Source organism: Nansenia antarctica, assembly GCF_963989245.1.
Source record: "Nansenia antarctica genome assembly, chromosome: 11".
In the NCBI taxonomy this organism is placed as follows: domain Eukaryota; kingdom Metazoa; phylum Chordata; class Actinopteri; order Argentiniformes; family Microstomatidae; genus Nansenia; species Nansenia antarctica.
Window position 1 is genome coordinate 4,777,800 of NC_137681.1, and position 23,341 is coordinate 4,801,140.

The 23,341-nt window shown below is 42.6% G+C and overlaps 1 protein-coding gene across 1 annotated transcript; it reads left to right on the forward strand.

The window, feature by feature from the left end:
* Nucleotides 1-14,603: 14,603 nt before the first annotated feature.
* LOC308167480 (zinc finger protein 518A) lies at nucleotides 14,604-18,776 on the forward strand (the record flags this gene model as incomplete). Its single annotated transcript, XM_080541898.1, has 1 exon — nucleotides 14,604-18,776. The coding sequence occupies one exon, from the start codon at nucleotides 14,604-14,606 to the stop codon at nucleotides 18,774-18,776; it is 4,173 nt and encodes a 1,390-aa protein (XP_080398024.1).
* Between the last annotated feature and the right edge of the window lie 4,565 nt (nucleotides 18,777-23,341).

Below are 23,341 nucleotides of genomic sequence, written 5' to 3' on the forward strand. Positions count from 1 at the left end.
TTTCACCTCGATACACGACTTCCGGTGTTGTGGTTACATAACAGTAAGCTTGCTACAAAGCTACAAAGGATTAAAACACAAACACACCAGTTCACAACAAAATCATTTACAAAGGTTTTTATTTGGAATAAATAAAATAAATAGTGAGCAAATAAGTTAATAATATAAAACAAAATGCAATACATTTGTTTGCAAGTACAGCTGGTATCAAGCCTAAAAGTATCAACAATATCAAATTTAGGCTAAGTCCCTCCACATCAGACATATTATATTTCCGGTTTCACAGTCACGGCTTATGGAGACGGTAATGGAGAGTTGGGAGAGTGGCCATGTGTCATAGTTCTACATTGTCCTTGCCTTAAGACTACCTAGAATCTGACAGGGGTTCCTGACCTGGCCATTTCCCACCACTCCGACTGCATCTCCCAGAGGACATCCTGCACACACTGGGAGGACAGTTCAGGCAGAGTGGCCTCTTCTTGCATCGCATCAAGGTTACCAGGGGACCCGTCAAAGACAGGCCCCCTGAAGACAGATGACTGAAAGCAATTGTCTGTGGCTGTGGGAGAGAGACTCTCAAGCCCCATGTCCCAGAAGGCCGAGTCTGGTGTGGCAGGACAGCTGGAGTACGTGTTGGTGTTGGTGGTGTTGTTGCCTCCTGAATTGGACTGCTGGGATCCACCACACTGAGCGTACTGGGACAGAAAACCTGCCTGAGTCGGGTAGAGGAAGGCTTGGCCCTCGCTCTGAGAGAACGGCGTGAGCTCCGCCTGAGCACCAGTGCACCACGGAGCGTCTGGCGAGACGCCATCTTGGCCCGCCCTCAGAAAGCTAGGAGGACTGGAGCTGGTACCCAGCCGCCTGCCCTGCTGCCTGGCCCCCGCGCCCCCACCGAAGGAGGGGCTGCTGTAGCCGGCGTCCCCCGGGGGGGAGAAGAAGACAGGCGGACAAGACGGAGGTCCGTAGAAGCAGTCGTCCGGTCCTTCCTCTAGCAGCTGGCTCAGGCTCAGTGTCGGTAGAGACGCCGTCTTCTCCGTGGTAACCTGGGTGTAGACAGCTCCGTGGAGGGGTGTGGAGGAGGAGGAGGAGGGGCCCAGGGTCGGTGGGAAGGAGGCAGGGCTGCAGAAAGACGACTCGGGCTCAGGAGAGAGCTTGTGGCCCTTGTTCCTCATGGTTCTGGCTCTCCTGTTCTGAAACCACACCTGCAATGGAGATAGGGATACCCTCAGTGAGAATATGATCTTTCAGAAGCTTTAGCGAAATGTGTACAGTGTAGGCTACTGTTGTAGTAGCTGTGTTATTGTTTGTTTATCTATCCGCCAGTCATAGCAGGAAACAGTCATCTATGCTCAGGCCGCCTGGGGCCTTTGGCAGTCGTCGTGCTGGAGGAAGAAAGATACTTGCGGTGTGTGTGTGTGTGTGTGTGTGTCTGTCTGGGTGCGGGTGTTCATGTCTCACTCTTGTGTAACACTCACCTGAATGCGGGACTCTGGCAGGGAGGTAGCCTGGGAGAGGCTCTCCCTCACGGCGATGCCTGGGTAGGGGTCGACGTCAAACGCCACCCTCAGGAGCTCCAGGTGCTCCTTGGTGAAGCTGGTTCTCTTCCTGCGTCCCAGGGTCCTAGGGCCCGTGACTGGAGAGATCTGCTGACCTGCAGAGGAGCAACAGTGACACGGTTACTCTCACTGACATTTAGTCACCATATGTGAATAATATGAGGAAATACAGGTGAACATGTAAATACCTCTGGCATCCCACAGATAGCATCATGGCAGCCAATAGCAATGAGATAAAGGAAAATACACCGTGGGAGTCCTCAGGGAAGGAGCCTCCCCCTTCTGGCAGACATCAATATCATTCCAACACACATAAACAGACACTTCACAGACAGCAGAAAGACAAAAACAACATAAACAAACAAACTGTGGACATATATATGTGCTATGTATAAAGAATGTATCACAATTAAAGATAGATGGTACAAGTACGAACGTAAAACACACAGATATACAGATAGACATAATACAGATGGAAATGTATTTGGAGTCCTGAAGAAATGGACAGTTACATTAATAAAATTTAAAACTAAAAAACACCAACAGACAAAAACGCCAGCAAAAGAAAAGAAAATGAAACCCTGTTGTTAATCTATACAATCAACAAGATACAGCTGGTAAATTGTTTTTTAAAAGTAGTATGTTCCCAAAAAAATCCTTAGGGTCCTCACCAATGGTTGACATCATGGCTGTGTAGTGTAGCTCTGTCATTCAGTTGCTCTGTGACAGCAGATGTGTCTGTGACTGAACACCTTGTCTTTCTAGATGAGATGTTCCTTGCTAAGGAACTCTGATGCTCTGACTCCACAGGTCAACAGCCACGCCTTTTATACCAAACTGAAGAAGGGGGTTGTGGGTACTGTGAGGGTGCGGTGCTCCTTCTGAGGCTGTGATCTCAAATCACAGAGTCGTTCAGCTAATTTACCTGCCACACACACACACACACACACACACACACACACACACACACACACACACCTTCCTAGGCCCCTTTCCCCTGTCACATGACCTAATGCCAAGGTCAACACCGACCCCACCCTATCCTCATGAAAACGTCATTTTGTGTTTGATTTAAATTTAAAGAGGGACATTTACAACTTGTTTAAAGAAAGAAAAAGGATTATGAGAGTATGAGAGGTAATAGGTCTGAATGGTTAGTTCTGATTTTGTGATTGTCTTTGGCCAGCAGAACATATAGTGGATATTTGTTGCAAAATACCATATATATATCATATTACAAAACAACTGAATAACAGAGTTCACTAAATGTTATGTTAGCATATGCACTCAATTTCTACTCAATGGTATGAGCTGAACATGTCATATTAAGTAGGGTTGACAGTTTGTTGGTGTAAAAATCAATAGAAATTTTGAGAAATGTTGATCACAAAAATCATTTGACTCAAGAAACACACACTGCTGAATATTAGAACAGCAAAGGGCCCAACTGCCACTTTTGATTTGAATTATTAAGATACTGACCAATGTGGTTGAAAACAACCTCAGAAGTGTATTGAGTTTATTGAACTTATATTGAGTTACACCCCACTACATAGGGTTTCATCTATATGCACATTTCATCTCAGACTAAAGAATCATTTAGTACAATAACAGAGTAAAAGGTGCCACTTCTCTGAACACATGCAAAAGAGGTGATGTAATGAATGGTGATATGGAAAAAAAGCTCTAGCACAACGACTGCCAATGGCCCCTGGCCTGAGCATAGATTACTTTTTCCTGCTATGACTGGTGGATAGAGGATTCACTTACTTAGTCAAGTGTATTTGTTGTAATTCGCTTTGGAATAAGGGGTCTGCTAAATGCCAAAACACGTAAATGATCTAAGTATAACGAATAATGTTTAACGAATAAAGGTCATGTTTAAACAGTAAAATCAGGTTTAACATGCACATCCTGAGCATCATTTACTTGAAATTGTATTTCCCATAAACATTGTTTATGTTTTGACCCCAGTATGTTGAAATCACTCAGTGGGGCACAAAATAACTTCCAGGTCAGTAACCTGTCTCTAAATGACCAGGTGACCTCATACGGCAACAAACAGTTAACACCTCATATTAACAGTAGTTTACATTAACTTCTGTCACATTAATTACAGAGCTGAGATCAATGACATGTCAATGATGTTATGAAGCATGTTGTATTGTTGTCATAAGTGTGGGCTATCAGAGGTCTTCCCCAAATGGTGGACTGTTAATGTTCTCACACCTTTAGAACCTTTAGGACAAAGCACTATTAATTAACTTGTCATATGACCTCATGTGATTGTGATGTCACTGAGGGACTGGGACCTCACGTCATGTGACCGGCCACAAGTCACATGACTGCAATATTTAGAACAATAACAAGATGGAAGACATTCAATTGAACACATAGAGATTATGTAATGATGAAGACCACAGCTTGCAAAACAAGGGTTACAAAGAGAAGTTAAATATACCAAAGGGGCCTAAAGTAATTTAGTTTATCTTCTATTTTTTATTGTATACTTGTTCACTGGTTTTTATATATTATATATACACACATGCATGCATCTATGTATGAATATAGATGGCCTCTGTTTCAATTGCTATAAATGCTTAATTTACTGTATACATCTCTCACACACACACACACACACACACACACACACACTCTCTCACACACACACACACACACACACACACACACGGTACGCACACACACACACACACACACACACACACACACACACACACACACACACACACACACACACACACACACACACACACAGTGTGTCAGAATTGTTCTCACATCAACTATCAAGCAATAGGCTATATGTATTATGTCATACTAATTTCTCTACACTGAATTGAAATCCTCCATTAAAACACAGCAGTGCACTTGCTTGTGTGGTGTGTGTGTGTTGTAGCAACCACTACTTAGGACCAGATACAACCAAGGGAGAAACAGACACCGGCAACAGGGAGCAATTCAGCCTCACCAGCGTACAGTGTGTCTATGTGAAAATATCATGTTTGATTTTGACAAGAGCGATATTTACAACTTGCTTTATAACTTACTTTATGAAAAAAAAAAGATGATGAGAGCTAATAGTTCTGAATGGATGGTTCTGACGTTATGTCTTTGGCCAGCAGAACATACTGGACATTTGTTGCAAAAATACTGTATATATCATATTACAAACAACTGAATAACAGAGTTCACTAAATGCTATGTGCTCCTTACCATATGCACTCAATTTCTTTGAACCTTTCCATGGTATGAGCTGAACATGTCAAATAAAGTAGGGTTGACAGTTTGTTGATAAGATAAACTGATATTAAGTTACACTCTGCACACATACTGTCAATGTGCATGTATTTCCTCCACACTGGGTTTCATTTATATACACATTTCATCTCAGACAGCGCAAATATAATTTTGTATAATAACAGAGAAAAAGGGTAACACTTCTCTGAACACGCAACAAGAGGTGAAATAATCTAAGTATAAAGAACAATGTTTAAAAAGTCATTGAGCACTGTAGATAGCCTCTGTCATAGAAATCAAGCATCATTTGCATTTCCCATAAACATTGTTTATGTTTTGTCAGCGACCCAGTTTGTTGAAATCACTCAGTGGGGAACAAAATAACTTCAAGGTCAGTAACATTGCCAGGTGACCTCATACGGCAACTAAACAGTTAACACCTCATATTAACAGTAGTTTACATTAACTTTAACTGTCTCATTCATTACTGAGTTGAGATCAATGCCATGTGTATGATAGCTGCTATGAAGCAGGTTGTATTGTTGTCATAAGTGTGGACCATCAGAGGTGTTCCATGGTGGACTCTTAATGTTCTAATGTTAATGTTCTCACACCTTTAGAACCTTTAAGCACTATTAATTAACTTGTCATGTGACCTCATGTGATTGTGATGTCACTGAGGGACTGGGAGCTCACGTCATGTGACCTGGCCACAAGTCACATGACTGCAACATTTAGAACGTCACATGACTGCAACATTTAGAATGAAGTACAAACAAATATTGTAATATTGTATTGTAAAGATGTAAGACATTCAATTGAACACATAAAGATGATGTAATGATGAAGACCACATCTTGCAAAACAGGGGTTAAAAAGGAAAGTGAAATATACCAATAAATCATTTAAATAATTGAGTTTATCTTGTATTTAACTGTTTTTTTTAATGGTGTACTTGTTCACTGTTGTTTTTTAAAGATAGTGGACACACTCTGAGTATAGATAAACACTAATATGCACATGTCCAAGTCTTGCAGACAAACTCTGGTGTCATATTGAACTCTTAGGGGACATTATGTCACCATTAGTGAGTCAAAGGGCCAAAGCAGAGCAGATGAGGTCATAGCAGATGAGGTCATAGCCGTGAGTGAAGACAAGTAAGAATGTATTTTTAGCTGATGTCATCGTAGTCAGATATGAATATTAATACTGATATGATGTTTGAGCCCAGAATATTTGGTAGGTCATTGATATGACACACACAGACACACACACACACACACACACACACACACACACACACACACACACACACACACACACACAAACACCTGACATTATACTGTACATACATGCATCTATGTATGAATATCTATAGATGACCTGTTTCAATCGTTACTCACGCTTCATGTATTTTATACATAGCACACACACACACACACACACACACACACACACACACACACACACACACACACTACACACACACACGCACGCACGCGCACACACACACACACACACACACACACACACACACACACACACACACACACACACACACACACACACACACACACACCTTGATGTAATATGCATCAGTCTTCCATGACAGTAAATATTTTCCATTTCCATTTAACAAGTTGGGGAAAGAAGTCACACATACCATAGCTAGGCTATACTATATATTATGTCATGCTCAATTCTCTACACTGAACTGAAATCCTCCATTAAAGGAAACACACACCACTGCATTTGCTGTGTGTGTGTGTGTGTGTGTGTGTGTGTGTGTGTGTGTGTGTGTGAGAGAGAGAGTTTATTTTTTATTATCAAACGTGTACAGAGGGTTGATGCTTATGCAGTCTTATGCATTCGAGCTTGTTAAAAAGGGAAAATGGCGTCCGTAGCTCATGACTCACTTTCCTGTTCCTGTTCACTTCTGCACACACACACACACACACACACACACACACACACACACACACACACACACACACACACACACACACACACACACACACACACACACACACACACACACACACACACACACACACACACACACACAGGCTTTACCATGACGCACTCAGTACATGGACTGCTAACACACTTCCAAGCGCTCGGGCGCACTTCTTCTCTAAGTTGAGAGAGACTAGAATAAAAAGCACACAGCGCGCGTGCTCTTGATTGAATATAACCCAAAAATATATAAATATACAAATATATATATGTATAAAAATATATATTGAACCCCAATTGAAAACAAAATGTTTGTTTTAATGACATTGAACCAGCTCTTGAGTCGAGTCTAAAAAGCAGGTAATCCTCCATATTCATCCGCTGTGTTAGACGCTGAGGCAGGCTTCAGCCCGGGCGGCGTCAGAGACAGAGAGAAGGACCCGGATGGAACTGTCATGGCTGCCTCGCGCTGACCTGCAAGGCTGAAGAGGGAAAAAGGAAAAGGTAACAATAAACTATCTTATCCTAAATAATTGTTTATTCTAGGGGACACCATTGGTTAACGAACCCTATGCGGTGCGTGACGGCTGAATAAAAAAACAGAAAATAAAAAATTGGAGCCGTTTTATTTCCCTCTAACGTGGGTGGTGGGGGTGGGGGGTGGGGGGTGGGGGGTAAGGTTTATGTTGTATTCAGATAAACCCGGGCTATCAAACATCAAACTAGTTAGTTAGTAAACACATCCCAGAGTCTCCCAGATGTAAAGTGTTTGTGGAATAAGAGGAGAAAGTCACTGTGGGTAACGCACGAGCGGATAACAGCACAATAAACACGCAGAGAGAGTAAAGGCTTAATGGTTCCCCCCTCTATTGCTTTCAATGCAACGAAAGTTGGAGCATGTTGAGTGTGTGTCTGTGTGCAGGCACGCGGGAAGGTATTTTGACTGGGGGTGCTGAGGTGCTGTCTATATACGCTACAGGGAAAAAAATTGCCAGGGAAAAAATTATAACGATTTCTCTCCCTCCCTCCCTCCCTACCTCTCGCTGATTGCTCGTTCGCTCACACGCACACAGTGGCATAACGACGGGCCCCAATGCACGGGCAATAATAGTTAAGCACGCACGCACCCACACACTACAAAGACGTAACGTTAAATATTTTACCAACAATGTGTTGGAATTTACAGTAATTTCCACTCAGCTCACAGTGTCCCACAATGTCCACAAACATGATGTTGACCATTATTACAGACAGCACTCCATGTCGATTGTTATTGCCTCTTAACGGAAGCCCTTCGCTGCCGAAGAATCGGATGGATCTGAATATCAGTTCTAATACGTTTCTGGCCGTCTGTTGCTCTTTCTCAACAACGTCCGACAGTAGAGCATTAATGGGAGTGTTGTTAAGCTCAGCATCTTCTTCCAACTCCACTTCAATTGTTCTGGCTGATTTAGCATTTTTGCTAAAGAACTCAGAGATTCCCTAGCAAGATATGACCATGTGATCACTAACATTAAAACTAACAAACACATTTTTACATTTATTACAAAAAACACATTTATTTTTATTCCCAAAAGCAACAATAGTTATTATATTGTTTTAAATTATTGTTTGAATATTTTTTTTATTTTTTAAATTCAGGCAGGAGGAGCTTCTTCTGCCTGCCGCTAGGGGGTGCTGCAGCACCCTCAGCACCCCCCTTCCTGCGTCCCTGTCTGTGTGTGTCTCTCTGTGTCTGTATCCACCGGGAAAGTAACGAAATAGTTATGCAAACATAAGTCTGGTTGCAAAGTATTCATTGCCAGATGTTGTGCATGCATGTCTGGTTCACCTCTCTTTTAGAGATAGAGGCTATTGTCAGTTGTTTGTGTCACCCTGTTTTGGAGTAGTTTCCTCCTGTGATGAAGAATACACCTTAGTTTTGGATGCTTTTATACGTACAGTGGAGATAGATAGATAGAATGAACTGCATGCACCGGTCTGGTAGTGTGTGCAGTCTTTGTTTTTTGGGTGAATGCATGGAGGAATAATGCATCTCATCTGTCTGCACTGTTGCATGCATCTAGCCCCCTTCCTACAGAGCCCCTTAGGTGTCAGGACTCATGAGGGGGGTTTGAGTGTACAGATCATTGTCCTGTGTTCTGTTATGTAGATGGTCATTCAGTTCACTGTGTAGACTTTGATATAGTTCAGACTCAGAGAGAGGTTGATGTTGTTATAACACTGTGTTATTAATGTTTGTTGTCATGCATGCATGAGTTGAAATGGGAGTGAGCAAGTTTTCAGTAGCAAAATGCAACATTGCACTTGTAGCAGTAGGTTTTGATTTGAATGGAAGTGGTGGTGTTAGTTAATAAGCAGGGTGCAGGGGGATCTGGGTGGCATGATTAAGCAATTAAGCACGGTTAGTAAGGGTCTGTGTGGCCATTGCAGACTTTGTCAGTTTCATGGTGGCCATTTTTTTCAATATGGCCGCCAAACTACGGTACTCCACTGGGACAGTTAGGCTGTTATTTTTTCTAAATAACATGTTTTGCACAAATAGGCCGATTGTGTATTAGCCCATAGGAAATTAACTGGGTAACACTGAAGTATTAATTTATAATATGTGCGTATATAATAATTTGCTCTTTTATTGGCCATTTATTAGGTCTTTATTATCATATATAAGTGTTATTCAAGGGCTTTGATTCCAGTGCAGGCTATTAGTTGTACTAGTTGTACTGTGACACTCTAGGGAACATACGTATTATGCACTAATTAGCTAATTAATAATTAGTTTATATGTAAGTAAACAAAATGGCCATTGATTACTATAGGGGGCTTTTTTCATACATGTAGTTATGTATGAGTATGAGTTTCCCTTTGAATGTTAAATGTTAGGCACAGTGCCCCGATTGAATAGAATGGATGTCAATACGCGCCAACTCCACTCGACCTCAGTGTGACTTATGTTTGCGTGTTTTCTGAAATACGCAGAAAGAGGAATTGCTTTATTTCACAGTTTAGATTTACGTTAGATTAGATTCAACTTTATTGTCATTGCAGAGTACAAATAGCAGACAACAAAATGCAGTGTCCGTTTCTGTGGTTCAGGACGGTCACCAGAGACCCAATGTACCCATGTATAGCACAACAAGCACTGGAAAAGTGATTTTCTTTCATAATAAGGGACCTTTAAAGCAGGTAAAACACGGGGATAGGTGTCTTGTTGGTATTTATTTATGATGACTTTATGAAATAATAGTAGACATCTTGTTTTAAGGTAGGCTACATCTATAATAGGCCTAGTTACTACGTTTCAATGGATTTGTACATGTACTCATTAATTATTTAATAATATACAGTCACCTCCATATGTGGTGGGTGGTGCTCTATTCTCCATTGGGTTTTAGATCATATCTATTGCAAGAAATAGCCTAACACCACCAAACCTGCGACTATTATAGATGCATTTTCAGATTGTTTTCGGTGACGTCTTACCAAATGGTGAACGATGCCTCGAATTCTGAGGTGTTCTCTCTCTCTGCTCACTCACCACAGTTCACTCACCATCAAACAAGACATGACTTAAAACACAATGAAAATGCATTTGAGATTTGCAGACTTGGTGTAGCCCAGTTATTGCATGCATTGGATATGGAAAGAAATATTTAGACTGCTTTAAGTTCATTTGTCCAAATACTTATGAGTTCCTGAAATGGGGCACTGCATGCATAAATAATTGTATTGAGGCTATATTTCTAAATGGGGAAAAAAAGATGGGGCAAACTGTCCAAACACACAAGGAGGTGACCGCAACTTCTAAATGAGTGTAAAACCCACAATGCACTGTTGTTTTACTCCATTGTTTGTAAACTTTGTATTTGTAAACAAACTATAGTACTATAGCTTTAGGCTAAAATCTGGTTGAAACTATTATGATGATGTCATGTACTGTCGTGCCTTAAATTTACATTTCATTTTAATTTTTGGCATTTAGCCTTTATCCAAAGCGACTTATGTCTTAACAAATACGCCTACATTTGACTAAGTAAGTGAATCATCTATCCGCCAGTCATAGCAGGAAAAAGTAATCTATGCTCAGACCTAGGGCCATTGGCTGTCGTCGTGCTAGAAGAAGTAGGCTATTAATATTATTATTTAATTTTTTGACACTGGGGAAACAGTACAGGGTGTAGTTAAGGTGTAGCCTGAAGAAATTGGTCTTCAGTCTACGGCGGAAGATGGGGAGTGATTCTGCAGTCCTGACAGCAGTGAGAAGCTCGTTCCACAAGCGGGGAGCCAGTATAGTGAAGAGACGTGACCGGGTAGCACGACTGCTGCATCCGTGTAGAGGCGGTGGAGCCAGTCGGTCAGCAGAGGTGGAGGAGTGGAGGAGTTAACGGGCTTAACCGACCTCACACCCATAGCTATCTATGGATTTGAGGTTGGTGGTTTAGTCTAGGCTACATTTCTCTAGCCCCATTTCTCAGTTGTTAAACCAAGTGGCTGCCATGTGGCTAAAAACAAATGAAGGACTGTAGCTTTAAAATCAACAGACTGACACTTGTGAATTACAGATCATTACGTGTATGAATATGATATGTTTATTTCATATAAGCATCAAAACCTGTCCAGGAGCTCCTGGTCGTGCCTAGGACCAGACTTCGAACAAAAGGGGACAGAGCGTTTGAGGTGACGGCCCCAAAACTTTGGCACGCCCTCCCCCCCTTGACCTGAGAGCCGCTCCTTCAGAATATTTTTTTTTTAAGACACATCTGTTTAGACAGGCCGGCAGTCAATGTTAGCCTTCTTATTGTTCCTGTTTATGTTCTGTTTATGTTGTCTCCTTTCTGTTTTTAATCATCTTCGAATTTGCACTTTTTAGATATTTTTATTTATTTTTTATGTAAAGCACCCTGTGCATCCGTGCTGGGAAGGGTGCTATATCAATCAAGTTTTACTTACTTACTTATAATTAATAGCAAACAACGACAGACGCATTGGTGATCATTTTTGCCATTTTCCCAACAGGTCCCGGCTCCCTACGTTTTGATATCACCCACGCTGACGGAGAGGAGTCAGGATTGATGACAAGGCTTCCCCTGGAGGGGTAAAGGTACCATGTCACCCTGTCAATGTGTTGAAATCATCTTCGAATTTGCACTTTTTAGATATTTTTATTTATTTTTTATGTAAAGCACCCTGTGCATCCGTGCTGAGAAGGGTGCTATATAAATCAAGTTTTACTTACTTACTTACTTACTTACTTACTTATAATTAATAGCAAACAACGACAGACGCATTGGTGATCATCTTTGCCATTTTCCCAACAGGTCCCGGCTCCCTACGTTTTGATATCACCCACGCTGACGGAGAGGAGTCAGGATTGATGACAAGGCTTCCCCTGGAGGGGTAAAGGTACCACGTCACCCTGTCAATGTGTTGAAACCAGATAGAGGGAAATCAATTCCTGTTATTTTACCACAATTGATTGTTTAAGTTCACCGTTAGATTTTTTTTCTCTGTTGAAAAAGTATTGATGCGTCAACCCCTCACCTGGAAAGTTCCGGTTGTCAAGGATACCACGTGACATACAACCATTTTGGTAGCACTTCCTATGAAGGCCATATGCATAATGCATTAGGCCTATACATGTAGTCGTAATGTACTATGATAGAGTAATAATGCAGTATAAGCATAGTTGTAGACACACAGACACTCATATAGACTCATAATCATAAATTCAGTAATACAAATACTCTAATGAGGTAATGACTTTTAGGGGTGATCCTAGTCAATTATAATTTATAGTGACCAATGACTGATTCATTTTAAAAGTAGTCACTCATGTCACTAATCTGCCAATAAAACGGGTACTTCATCATCGCCATTTTGGTCCGTCCGCCCACAAAACGTGCCGAGTGTTCGCCGTCGTCTAGAACAACACGAGGAGAACGTGTGCGCCAAAGGCCGATCGACTACGCGCACGGACTTACCAAGATGAGAAGCACACAAGGACACGCCTCAGCCCTCAGCCAGCAGCCGTCAATGAGACAGACGCAGCACATTATCCAGCTGATAAAACAATACTCACTGTAGAAGTCGCCTTTTCATTAACCAAGGCCAAAGCACTTATAGATAAACTGCAGTGACCTTAATGGGTAGCCTACATCGTCATTTTGTTAGTATTTATTTATATTATATAGCTTTATTTATTAATAAAAGTTGCATTATACTTATAGAAGGCCTCCTAGACCTTCCTTCACCCATGGTGTGTACAGTGTAATCCACTTTATCCACATCATTTTAAGTAAATTAGCATCCTACAGAAAACATTGTCCACATATCACTGAATAATATTAAATAGCCAAATAGTCCCTCCGTAATGTCTTCCATCACTAGCCACGATTGACAAGATTGTTGATCTCACCTCATGATGTCCGCTCATTGACAGCGTCCGTCATTCCATTAAACCTGGTAATGAATGAGATATAACATCTATTATATTACATTTATTATATTATAGATATTATATTATATAACATTTATTAATTTTCGGTTCTGAAGCTGCGATGTCTAAAATTCATTTCACAAATAACACAAGTTTCCAATTTTTGCTACAGAAGCCTAGTTATAAATCGAGTCCTGTAGCCTAATAGTTTGGTAAAACAAGACCTATAGTGCGCAAATGTCAATCGCCAAACCTCGCAAAAGTGACCAGCAATTATGAAACACTATGTTATTGTACATTATAAGTTATTATAATGTATGCATTAGGAGTTTTGGTATTAGGAATTATGAGTCTGTGTGTCTGTAACTATGCCTATACTACTTAATGACTTATTATTATTATTATTATTATTATTATTATTATTATTATCACTATTACTATATTACTATTATTATAGTATGGGCTTCTTAGAAAGTGTTACCACGATTTCCACCCCTTAGTAGTGGGGCGCCTTTAATTATGTGCATACATCCTGTAGTGTTCTTAATCCTGATGGACAAGCTAGACATGTGGAAACACAAAGTCGACTGAGTCATTGACATCCACATTTACCACCCCAATGCAATTTTTCGCTCTCACCATTTTAATAAGCTAACATTCTACTACACAACATCCCACAAAGTGTGCACACATGCCACTCCATGTGCCGAAAGTTACTGCAATCAAGTGTGCGGACAGGCGTCGGACTAAGTAACCATGACAATTAGACGGCTGGATGGAATGCGGCAATACACAAAGGAATTCTGCAGCTTGCGATATTACCATGTGCAGTGCATTTTCATCACCCTGGGAATTGACAGGAATGTCACCATAAGATATTATGAGGTATGAATAGATAAGAACCAGGAGTCAGGATATCAAAAAAAGAATAAGAACAAAAAAAGATCGCAATACTCAATATTTTCCCCCCACACCAATACTGTAGGTAATTGGCACTTTTTAATTAGTGTGTTTTCAATTTGTCGCACAGCCCAAACTTAGTATTGGAGAAAAAACACTGAATGTGTTTGACTTTGTCAATCCATTGAGAGTCTAACTAGGCGTAAACAAACCTGAGTCTTTGGTCGCTAACTACTATTTAGGCATCTGTTGATGAGGTAAATTTAACAACTGTTAAATTGACAGTTTTAATCTCAGCGATGTAAGATTACTTTGAAGATTGAATGCAGTAGACTGATGAGACATGAAATGTTGGTACATGGATTACAGAGATAACATTTATGAAAAGAGCTAGGATTTCCTGTTGACATTTGCAGGTTAACCCTTTCACATGTAACATGGTAACAAGGTTGCATCTGTGACTTTCTCTGTTATGTTCATAGAAACCTGTACATCGAACCATGGAGGAAGACCCCACCACATCCGACGATTCTTATGAAAGCCAGGATGATGTCATGGAGGCCGAGGATGATAAGGAGCGTCTAAAGGACCTTGTGTACCAGCATTATAAAGACGTAGAGGATCAGTGTCCCGGATTGCCAAGCGGTGACCAGTGTGACGACGACGCGTCTGTCGAAGAGTCATCGACTCAGAAGATGTCCAGGAAAGCTTCCAAGAAGTCACGGTGTAAAATCCAGCAGGGAGCAGTGTTCTCTGGGAAAATACTTAGCTTTGGTTGTTCTGAGTGCAAGGGTGATGCCACCTACAGCCCCAATGAGCTCCTCAAACATTTCCAGGGGGCACACAAGGGGAGCTTGCCAACGTACCCGTGTGACCTATGTGACTTTGTCACAAACGAGTTCCCGGTGCTGCAGCGTCATCGAATCGGCCACAGGAACACTCTGGTCACGTGTGAGATCTGTAACGACAATGTCCAGTACTCTCTCCTCCTGCTCACTAGGCACTTTATCATGTGCCACAGCCTAAACGGCCACTTCCACTGCGAAAAGTGTGAGTTTTCCACAGTGGACGCGGGTACGTTTGTCCAGCACATCCACCATCATAACGAGAGCAGGCTCAAATGTGTGAAATGCCAACACGTGAGCTCTAGCAGGGCTGAATTCCAGAAGCACCTCAAGATCCACTCTAGCACCTTCCCTTTTACCTGCCAGATCTGTGGATATGGAGCGGCACGGAGGCAGTACCTCACTAAACACATGGCCACTGTCCACAGCGAAGAGGTGGACAGGAAACATGTATGGATAGCGGCGATGGAGGACAGCAACAACAGCCTGGCAAACTCCTCTCCGGGATTAAAACTCCTTCTGAAGAAAAACCCCACAGCTGGCGGCGCATCAAGGGAGACCCAGTGGATGTCGAAGCTGAACTCACATCCTGGACTCGGCTTGCTTGACCAAAATGGTAGGTTGCTTAATCCAGAGAAAACATTGGAAGAGACCCAACAGTTTCTTGAAAGGGCCGTGGCTGTGAAAAAGGACAGTAAGAAGTGGATAAAAAGCCCCCAAAAGACTGAGCAACAATCTGCCTCCCAGTCAACACCATCTGGAACACCGTCAAAGTCCCAGGAAAGCGACAACAGTCCTGGAGCGGATGCAGTAAGCCTCAACAACACAAATGGATTAACAGTTCTTATGGTGAAGAATAAAATCTCCATCCCTCCCAACTGTACTACAAAAGTAATGGGTTTCAAGATGGTCGACGGCAAGAAGCATTTAGTTCTCAAAGTCATACCGACAACAAAGCCAGAGTCCTCCCCAGAAAATGAAGTGTCATTTACAGAAGAAGAGATTGGCTGCTCGACATCGGACGCTACCTCCAATGAAAGTAGACACACAGACCCTGATGAAAATGGGGAAAACTCAATTGCTAACAGTCCAAACTCCCCTTACTTGAGTCTATTTCAGAGGAGTTTCTCTGTTCACAGCCTGGAATCGTTGCAGACAAGCACCCCAGGCACTGATCAAGACGTCGCCGTCATAGCACAGGTGAAGCTGGAGGAAGAGGAGAGTAGCATAGAGCCATTGCCCATACTGGAGGAACAGGAAGGAATAGAGAGAGCAAAACACACACAGAAGCTGAGTGATGAGAGACACACATTCAACACTGAAAAGATATCGTCCTTGACAGCTTCCAGAGGTGCAGACACAGTGTCTTTCATCACCAAGGAGTCTAGTCACTCTTCAATAGAGAGCAGTCACTTTAATAACAACAGTTTTCAGTCCCCTGCCACGGCAGGTGACACATTGCCTGCTGATGATGATACTGCACAAAAGAATGACTCAATTATGAAGGAGGTGGATCTTCCTAACTCTACTGCAGATGTGAATCATTCCTGTAAGGCGGCGGCCAAGAGTCGAGCAGAAATGGCATTCACTGATCTGAATCCCCGACTGGAGTTACCTCCCCCAGGGTCCACTGAAACGAACACAGACACGGAAAACCTCACTCAGAATTCCCCCAACCAGGAGGTGTTCAGCTTTCACAATTACTCCAAGGAAACATCCCCCGGCATTTCCGCCAACTCGACCCAACCGAACGAACATCCCGTAGAGATCTCGACAGAGGACGAAAACGCTTGGACGAAAGAGTCACCCGAATGGAGTTTGACATTGGCCGAGTCACCCCAACCGCCGTCGGGCCACTGTACTGAGGAGGAGTCAGGGAGCGGGGAAGCGGGGACCACAGAGGAGGCTGATCTCTGCCCTTATAGGGGTGACGGTGACATCACGATGGACGAGTGCAACGCTACCGTAGATGATCAGCCCACCTCAATGCCAACTGAAGGGGAGAGTCCTGGGTTTCTATACCATGGCCACCCTATAATCAAAATAGAGGAGGAGTGTGTTCCTGTTTCTGACAGAGCGGCAGGGGGCAAAAGTAGCTCTAGCGCCCTGGGCCGCATACTGGAGGAACATTCGGACGCTATCATCAGCCACCAGCTTGAGAAAGAGAGGATAGGGGTTGTTACTGCTCCCGCTTCCAGCCTGGATCCTGTCCAGATACCCTCTAAGACCACCTTAAGGATCCTCCAAACACCGGAGGGGAAGCAGCAGATGTTCCTACAGACTGCCGAGAACCGGTATGCAGTGCCGGTGCAACTGACGGGCAACCCGGGGTTCAAGCTGATAGCCAAGTCCTCCGCTCCTCAAATTAACGTGTCCTACGTTCAGCCAGGAATCGATAGACAGAGTAACCCCACCGGGCTGGCTCTCACCCTGAACAGCGGAAGGATGAGCGTGTCCACCAGGTCTGCAGCCGCCGCTGCTGCTGCCGCCGCTAGTGAAAAAGGTGCGGTGGCGCTGTTATCGGCTGTCCAGCCAGTAGCTAGCACCAGCGCGAGCCACTACCTAGTCAACAGCCACACTCTTAAAGGTTCTCTGCTCTTTTCAGATGCGGCAGCACACGGCACTCCAGGAGATAAGCCGTCTCAGCCGACTTGTTATTTAGTCCAGAGGCCAGTCACCTCCCAGGCCCCAAGCTCTCAAGTTTTGACAATGCCTGTGAACTCGGCAGATAAATCCACAGCTTTGCACACTGGACGACAAGCTTTCCTCCTTAGATACATCTCTCCGGCTAAGTCAGGGATACTTCTGAATAGTCAGGACGGCAAGGCTGTGAATCTGAAAGGCCAAGCCAATGAAAGTAGAGGAAGTAAAGTTGTGTACAAGATTGTCAGAGCTGCTAATGGTAGTGGGTTTCTTACCGGTGGTGCTCACTCCTCAGCCAATACGCCTATTTACTTAGCCACTAGTTCCATGCAGACACCCTATTTTCTGATGTCATCAAACCCATCTGTCACTACTGGAATGACAAAATGTATACCCATCCAAAACGCTGCCAACAGACCTGTCACGTCTTCAAGGCTGTCCACTCTGTTGTCCCCCCAATCTGTCAGAGCCGGAGAGCAAGAGGGCATAGAGGCGCTGAAGGGATCCTCCCTAGCCCTAAGGCCGAGTCGGCCACCAAGCCAAAGGAAGAGGCGCAGGAAAGCGTTGTTCGACGAGATTCCGGAACCCCCGCCTAAATCTAAGAGGCTCTCGAGCAAGGTGTCGACTGAGAAAGAGGGTCCCTCGCTATGGGAGCCTGTACCCAAAGACGCGGAGAGGACACTGAGACTATCCCCGTTCAGCTCGCTACAGGAGATCAAGTGCCCGCGTCGCAATCAGCCAGTCGTGGTGCTCAACCATCCTGACATTGACATTCCTGAAGTGGCCAATATCATGAGGTCAGTCAGAAGGTACAAAGGTGCTGTTACCAAGGTGGCGCTGTCCCCAAAAACGGTCCAAGCCCTCTATGGCCTTAGCCAGACTGGACTCCCTCCCGAGAGATGTCCGTCAACAACAACAACAACAACAACACACAGCAGCGGTCTGATACTTTGGCCGTCAGAGAGCAACGTCAGAGAGAGGTTCATTTTAAAACTTAAGTTAAGAAAAACAGGAAAGAGCAGGAAAAAATACGAGGTTGTGAACACTTTATCGAGCGGCGTGGAGCGTCTGGCCATGTTCGACTGCTGGTTCTGTGGCCGACTCTTCGACAACCAAGAGGACTGGATAGGGCACGGTCAGAGGCACCTCATGGAGGCAACCAGAGACTGGAATAAGCTGTTTTAAAAGTTGTCACACAAAGCCCCTGGAAGGGCCCCCCAATACCGTCCTATAGAGTGGTGCAACAGATGCAGAAGCTAATGTATATTTTTTTGAATGAATGACAAACTTATTATTATACTTTATTCTTGAAGTTGTTTCTATTTCCCATGAATCCACAAAAATAAATCCGATTTTCTAAGGTTGCCGTGTGGTACAAGTTGTAACCCTTCCGTATATATGTACATATTCTAATCCCATATATAAGAACGACCGAAACTCCAATGTATGTACAGATTTTGAATTGAACTGTGAAAACTGGGCACACTGTAATGGAGAAAGATTGAGAGAGCGAGAAAGAGAGAGCGAGCACTGGTGTAAAAGAGGGGGGAGCGTAGTCGACGAGTGGTTTTCTTTTTTTGTACACAGAAATTTACCAAATGACTCAGGTGATTTCATGTTCTCTGATCAGCCGATCTGGTTTGTAATATAAGTTATTCTTCGTCATTTATCTGGTTTTAATACATTTTAGAGAAAGGTTTGAGGGGTGATGAAGGTTGCGTGTTTATTTTCTTTTTAGCAGTAACCCCAGGCAAGGAGGTCAGAGAATGTCATTTGTAAAACCTTGGTTATTCATGTTTCTTAGTTTTGATTTTAAAGTTGTTCAAAATGTATGGTTAAGAAATGTGTTTACGGGTGTACAAATGGGTCTTTGCTATACTGTATATAAACAGCAATTACGTTCCTGTAAAAAAAAAAGACAAAAAAAGTTATTCCCTGCATTCATCCCCGGTTTGTCACAGTGAATCTTTCTTACCTGTTTTTAGTTCTAGGGGGCGTATTGATATCTTAGTTCCTTGTTCTGAACCATGACCTTATCCGCTTGTTAAGTCTGACGTCAAAAGTGACGTTTAGCCATTTCCGAGTCCAATCCAGAAATTCCCCGCACCAGAGTACCTGTGAACTACAGCGGTAGAATTACAGTTTAATCGTTTTTTAGACTCGGATCTATTCATACAACAAGGGACACCGCACTTTCCCGTTTTCTCCATATTGTCAGGGTATTTGAGCCTCGGAAAAGCGCTATATAAATATAATTAATTATTATTATTATTTCGGCATTTCGAAGACAGCGCCTCAGCCAACGTTGGACCCGGAAACACGTCACGACTTAACAAGCGGATAATATCTCGGGTCACTTTTTACACGTTTTACAAGTAGCTCTTATGTCTGTGTAGTAAGGCTTGTGTATAAACATGTTATATTATAATGTGGCGGTTGCTTTGTAACTGCATAGCAATGGACTTTCTTTTCTTTGTATAACTTAAGTGGATTAGGGATTAGTGTTATTACACATGCACAAGAGCCACTTATTGTAAAGTGTTTTAGTGTCCTCCCTGTTATAGTCTCCTCTCCATCAGTGTACAGTGACCTGATATTAGCATTATTTGTTTCGTTACGCATCGCTTTGGTTTGTTGAATTTAGCTCTCTTAACCCCTTCTCAAAATGGTTGTGTTTCTTGTCTAATCAGTATGCAAGTTGAACAGATTAATGCAAGCATAGGTGACACTTTTTTTCATTAGGGCCTGGAGAAATTCTGGACCATCTGAATTCAAAGCTTATTGAGCACTGCACGCACCTCCACCTCCACAGTCCTGACGGACGTGTTCCTTTCCGTGAACCTCCAAAACAACCTCAACAACATTTTCAATAGACCATAGTGACTTTTTAAAAACTTCTAAGGTTCTAATAATTAAATAATTAAATAATAATTTTGCCATTTAGCAGACGCTTTTAATCCAAAGCGATTTACAATTACGAATTACAGGGACATTCCCCCTGGAGTAACTGAGGGCTAAGTGCCTTACTCAAGGGCACACTAGTAGTGGTGTGGTTTCAGGCGGGATTTGAACTCACAACCTTCCGATCACAAGTCCAACTCACTATCCACTAGAGTCGACCACCACTACCCCACTTCTACAGCCCCACCGCTGTACCGTTTCCCACAGGTTTACTTTAAATGCGCATAGGTGATTCCCATCGTTCCATGGACATGTTTAAAATAAACCTTCATACAGACCGTTAAATATTTAATATTACAAGTCGTGCGTCACTCAGCACCCTCTCTGACCGTGTGTTCTGTTATGACATCTTCTTGGTGCTGGGTGGGGAACTTTCCCAAGAGACATTTCCAAAGTCCAGGTTTTCTCCAGGCCTTATTTATTATGATCAGCTGTGGATGTTTCCGAAAACAACAGACCTCAAATAGCCGTAAAAACACTACAACTAGCCTACTTTTGTCTTTTTTCCTTAACTTGGCATAGCCTCCTCCTCCTCCTCCATTTCTCTTTCTGGTGGGTGATTATTTTCCTTCGTGTGCAGATCACTGTGTAGGTCAAAGGTCACTCAATATGCCATGAAAGAGAAAGCATGGGGTGGTATCAGTGTGTCTCGAGGGTGGGGGACTGTTTGTGGGTGGGTGGGGTGGTTGGGATGGGGAGAGAACTACCGTTACATTGTTTTCTGTTTGTCTATCTCCAGTGGGTGTTTTGTTCAAGCTCCTTTTATGGCATACTGTATGCTCACTTCGCTCAGGATGTCTCAAGTCCTTTACACCTCAGAGTTTAGTAGTAAGTAGTGAACATGTTTTCATAGGAACAGATTTGCGCCTCCGCTGTGGGGGTGACATTATTACATCGTCCTGCAGGCCCCACTATCCTGCAGGTCTTCAAAAATCTTTCTTAAAAGTCGGGGGGGGGGGGGGGGGGGGGGTAGTTCAACGCTACCAGTAGATAAAACAACATGCATACAATTTCATAACGTTTCATTTTCAAGTCTGTATGACAACAACATGCTAATTGAACATGTAACATTCAACCAAATGTTTTAATACATCTGTTTTGTAATAATAGTAGTAGTAGTGGTGGTCTGATGGTCTGCACTTCAGAACCGACTGTGTGTAATGGGAATGGCTAGTCATCATTTGCTTATAGAAAGTCTGTCTGTGTTTTAATGCATTACGAGGTAATCAATTTACAAAAGGCTAGTTTGGAAGAGCCACGGTATATGGTTGCCTGCAACATGTTTTCTATTGCACTATGGTGACATGGAAGGCATCCGACTTGCATCATCCATAGATGGTTCATAGAATGTGTTTTCTAGAGACGTTTACCAACCTAGTACACCGATGGATCATAACTCTGCTGGGATTGTAAATATTATATTCAACGCTAACAGATGGTGCTGTGTCCCTGTTTAGTCACTGGTTGACAATCAGTGTCGTTGACTCAAAAATATGAACCCTCTCAAGATGTTCTGAGTGAACTCCCCTCCTCAACAACCCTACCTGATATCTCCTGAATGGGTGTTACTGGTTATGTCCCTTCTAGAATCATCTAGAATCAACATTCTTCTTCTCTCTCTACAACCTGCTGCACTCAACAACCAAATAATCCTTCTTCTTCTTCTTCTCCTAGTTTGTTATTGAATTATTCTTTCTGATTCTGTCAAATGAACCTGATTTTCATTTCCTGTTTTGTGTTTGCCGTCTAACATTCCTCCTGTCATCCCAGGTGGCCCGGGGTTCGATCCCTACCCTAGAAAATACAGTTTATTTTTGTATGCTAAGTGCCTCAAATGTCCCTCTCTCCAGGTCGACACTATATTGTACTGTATTCACCTCCTTGTGGTCCTCTTCTCAAATAAATGTAAATAGTTTGGAAATGAAACTAATGTCACGTCACCTTTTGTCGTTTTTTGTCCTGTTTGATACCGTTTGTTTAAGTCTTTCATCGTTGACGCTTTAGTCGATAAACTGTCGTAATCTGATCAAATCGTTAGGCAACGAGCAGAGGTAATTGTACACTGGTATTTATACAAAACAGAAGACATTATGTTATGCGTAATACAATTGTCTTCAGTATCATGGAGATTAATATTTTATTAATTGAAGGGACTATCCCCCCACACAGTTACTTATGCATGTGTATTGTCATTTATTTCATCAGTGACCTTGATTAAATCAAGACAGCCAGACTCTGCCTGTTTGGGTATTCATAACAATCTGAGTACAATCACTAAATGTTGCTGTTTGATTATTATCCAGAATGCAATGCTGTTGTAGATACTGTACATCTCCTTGGGGTAGAAGTTGCCCATGACTGCAGATCTAGAATCAAATGATGTCATTCTAATTTTAATTTCAAGGGAATTAAGAAGTATTGATCCTATATCAGTGGCTTGCCTGATAGACACTGATCATATATAGCCTGATGTAAGCATGATGACATTTACTGTAGGCTACGACGGCTTCATGTCAAACTACAGTATTCTCTAGGTGGCTGTTGCAATAGAAGAAGGTGATAGGAGAAGGTTTTTCCTTCTATCAATGGCCCCGGGCCTGAGCTGGATTACTCTTCCTGCTACGACTGGTGGACTGATGATTCACATGCTTAGTATTCAAATGTATTGATTGTAAGTCGCTTTGGAATAATAAGGCGTCTGCTAAATGCCAAAAATGTAAATGTAAATAAAATACAGTATGTTTCTGCATGCCCACAGGGGGGCAGTATAAGATTGAGTTTAGATGTTT